A 3,944-nucleotide genomic window follows, 5' to 3' on the forward strand; every position below is an offset into this window, starting at 1 on the left:
TACTGTTTAGAATTAATCTAAGGTCTTTAATAAGAATGCAGAAATTAAATTAACATAATATCCCACAGAAATAATCACTGTTATTTGTTAATTTTTGTTGTGTTTTGAGGCAAGGTCTGTCTATGTAGCTTTGGTTGGCATGGGAATCACTGTCCAGTTAAGCTGTCCTCGAACTTGAACTCATCTCTTATTTCTGCCTTTCTGGTGCTATCACACCTGACAGCTATCTGCTTCAAGATTCTTATTTGGTTTACTTGAGCAAACACATTTACATTTGTATGTTTTAAATAAGAATAAAATCACTCTATTAGTAGTTAACCAGGTTAAGAAGTTTTGAAATTTTAGGTTAGCAATACCAAACCTTGCTGTGGGATGGTCTGTATGTCATATTGCTCTTATTGGTCAATAAATAAAACACCAATTGGCCAGTGGCCAGGCAGGAAGTATAGGCAGGACTAACAGGAGAACAGAGAAAACAGGAAGGCAGAGGGAATCACTGCCAGCCACCGCCATGACAAGCAGCATGTGAAGACGACTGTAAGTCACGAGCCACAAGCAACGTGGCAAGGTATAGATTTATGGAAATGGATTAATTTAAGTTATAAGAACAGTTAGCAAGAAGCTTGCCCCAGCCATACAGTTTGTAAGCAATATAAGTCTCTGTGTTTACTTGGTTGGGTCTGAGTGGCTGTGGGACTGGCAGGTGATGGAGATTTGTCCTGACTGTGGGCAAGGCAGGAAAACTCTAGCTACAAAACCTTATAAAATAAAACATGTCAGACAGAAGAACATCAACCCCACCTCCAAAGCAAACACAGTAAGTATGCTTAATATGTTGGAAAATAATTTTTATTGGATGAATTTGTAATTTTTTTCTTATAGAAAAAAAATGTTCTCAAAAAGCAGTTTCTATTTGCAATATTTTAAGATTTTGTTTGTTTTCAGTTTGGGAGGGGATTGTCACTGTTGTTGTTAATGAAGATGATATTATTTTATTAGCATTTTACCAATAAATATACTGAAATATCAAGGAGTTGTAAAAAAGTCCATATTACAGCTGTGTGAACCCAAGTGCCTGGTTTTCCATCTTTGTAGTGTGACTTCAGCCCTCTCTAAAACCAATTATATTATAAAAATTGAAAAAAAAAATAGAACTCATAAATTAAACTATTTTAACATGTACTAATCTCAAAAACAAAGTCGTCAGAATCAGTTACATAAAAACTGAATATTTATATATGAAGTCTTACCTCCACAGTAACAAACACATGCTCTTTTGAGAAATATTTGGAAAACTTTTGGGGCTAGAGAGTTAACTCAGAAGGTCAAGAGCATTTGTTCTTGGAAAGGACCTAGGTTTGATTCCCAGCACTCACATGGAGGCTTACACCCCTCAAGCACCAGACACACATGTGGTACACCAACATACATGCAGGCATAATATATACACAAAATAATAAAATAAACTTAAAAAGAGTTTGACATGGAATTTTTTAAAATACAGTTGATTATTTAAGTCAAGTAATATTTAAATATTAGCTATATTTAAGAGAATAATTATATAAATATCTAATATGATATATTTATTTGAAAATATTTATTTGTTACATATATTTATAGTGGACTAAATGGCTTGAAGTACAACAAATGAGTACTTTAAACTTACATGATATCTTTGAAAATAGTCTTCAATTTAGAAGAGTGCAGCACAATGATTCTTCTATGAGAGATGAGGGCACATGTGTGAGCACATGCAAGCACTGTGCACACAAGCTTTTGTCAGCTTTTGAGTAAAAATTATGCATAGGTAATAGGTGTTTTCATCAGTTATCAGACTTTATGAAGTATTAACCTTCCTGGTGTCCCATGCAAATGTCTTGACAATTTGATTAGGAAAATTTCCAATTTTTTTTAAATACATCAATCTGTCATTTAACAGGAATCCATATTGGTAATAATTCTATATATAACCAAGATAGAATAAAGTATTTACAAACTCACTGCATAATCTCTGTACTGAGTTTTAAATTTTTAATAGCAAATCAGTAACGTGGATGAATACAAATTATGGTGGGCCTAGCCAGGAGGAAATTGTTTTAAACCATAAAACCATGGTTTTTTTTTATTTGCATGCTTGCAAATAATGCAGCTTCCCTCTAACCTCAGCCCTGAAATACACTAGTGCTTAGAAGGCTGTATAAGTAGAAATACACTTGAACTGTTTTGCACGCATTTTTGTTTTTATAAAAACAGCGCCAAACTCATTCATCAGCACACAGGGTTGCTTTTGCATTTTACAATGGCCATGGTATTTAAACACAGCGTGATCTTCACTGACCATAAATGACGAGCACAGGGATTGGGGTAGTCACAAAGTCACAACCAGTGGCACGAGAACTACATTTTGTTTTTGGTCTTTAAAAAAACTATTTGTTTTTAAAAGCAAATCAGACTCAACTTTGCTCAACTGTAAAGTTAATAGCTTTATTAACTATACAAGTAAAATGCATTATTTGTGTTGCCTGGGCTGTAATCAACCATTTTAATACCTGGCTGGCAACTATACTCAGCATACTGTATTTGCTGAAGATAGGCAATTTCTTGAACCTTATTTTTCTTGGCCTGAAGGGAAAAATTAAGAGTGTCATTGTAGTTGTTCTTTTGGGGAGTTTGATGCTTTTGTTTCCTAATCTTGTGATGGGAACCATATGTGGGAAAGTCCAAGTGGATGGTCACAGAGGCAACTTGACTGGGAAGCTCAAACTGGCTTATATCGTAAACCATACACTTTTGATGACATTAACTCTGAACAATGTCATTCCCTTTACCACATCTATGATCTGCCTTCTGAGGTGGTATTGTGTTCCCCAAAATATTGTGTACCCTAATAAACTTATCTAGGGTCAGAGACAGAACAGCCACAATATTAAACATAGAGGATAGGCATTGGTAGCACACGTCTTTAACTCTAGCATTCCAGAGGCAGAAATCCATGTGTTCAAGGATACAGCCAAGCATGGTGACTCACGCCTTTAATCCCAGAAAGCGAGCCTTTAATCCCAGGGAGTGGTGGTAGAAAGCAGAAAGATATAATGCATGGAGACCAGAAACTAGAAGCATTTGGCTGGTTAAGCATTTGGCTGGTTAAGCTTTCAGGCTTCTAGCAGCACAGTTCAGCTGAGAGCCATTTGGATATGTGGACACAGAGGCTACCAGTTTGAGGAAACAAGACCAGCTGAGGATCTGGCGAGGTAAGGTTAGCTGTGGCTTGTTCTGTCTCTCTGATTTTCCAGTATTTACCCCAATACCTGGCTGGATTTGATTTTATTAATAAGAACTTTTAGGATTCCTGCTACAGTCTTCTGCTGTTAATCTATTCTCTGTGTAAACACCTTCAGACAATAAAGCTTTACAGTAAAGGATCCCAAGATCCAAGCACTATGGCCCACATTAAGGCTTTGCAAGCTGTGATCTCCTTTCTGTTGTTATTTTCCATGTTCATTCTGTCTCTAATCATATCAGGTTACAGTTATATGACGTCTCTGGATGAGCCAGTCCACCTGATTTACCAGGTTATTGGCACCCTGTATCCTTCAAGCCATTCCTGCATACTGATACAGGGAAACAACAAGATCAAACAGGCCTTTGTGTTGGTGATGGTGCAGGTGCGAACAAGGCTCTGGCTGAAAGAACCAAAACCTTGAAGTCCTTCAGCCAATATTAGAGATGTGGTGTGACTAGTATCAGAGTCTGCAGCATTTTGTGCTTCCTATTGCTTTTGAAAAATGGACTGTGTGTGAATTATTTCTAAAGGAATTTAAAGGAAATATTTATATATATGTCGACTAAATTAGAGATTATTTGTGTTTATGGACATGTATAAAATATACAAGAAAACCTTTCTATAGCATTCCCTTAATATTATTTTCATAAAAAACCATGCC

At 36.1% G+C, this 3,944-nt stretch overlaps 1 protein-coding gene across 1 annotated transcript; it reads left to right on the forward strand.

Moving 5' to 3' along the window:
• The first annotated feature begins 2,343 nt into the window (after positions 1-2,343).
• LOC114684388 (taste receptor type 2 member 136-like) lies at positions 2,344-3,704 on the forward strand. The gene is made up of 3 exons (XM_028858953.1): positions 2,344-2,364; positions 2,476-2,852; positions 3,359-3,704. Exons 1-3 carry the CDS (start codon positions 2,344-2,346, stop codon positions 3,702-3,704), a joined length of 744 nt encoding a protein of 247 aa, XP_028714786.1.
• Positions 3,705-3,944: the final 240 nt, after the last annotated feature.

This window comes from Peromyscus leucopus, chromosome 3, assembly GCF_004664715.2.
Source record: "Peromyscus leucopus breed LL Stock chromosome 3, UCI_PerLeu_2.1, whole genome shotgun sequence".
NCBI classification, from domain to species: Eukaryota; Metazoa; Chordata; class Mammalia; order Rodentia; family Cricetidae; genus Peromyscus; species Peromyscus leucopus.

What these genes read in the sequence shown, in the direction of transcription:
- LOC114684388 (XM_028858953.1), top strand. Translation starts at nt 2,344, where the DNA reads ATGACGAGCACAGGGATTGGG. An exon ending in TGACGAGCACAGGGATTGGG is followed by an intron (nt 2,365 to 2,475) that starts GTAGTCACAAAG and finishes TCAACTGTAAAG; the next exon opens with TTAATAGCTTTATTAACTAT. An exon ending in TCTATGATCTGCCTTCTGAG is followed by an intron (nt 2,853 to 3,358) that starts GTGGTATTGTGT and finishes TTCCTGCTACAG; the next exon opens with TCTTCTGCTGTTAATCTATT.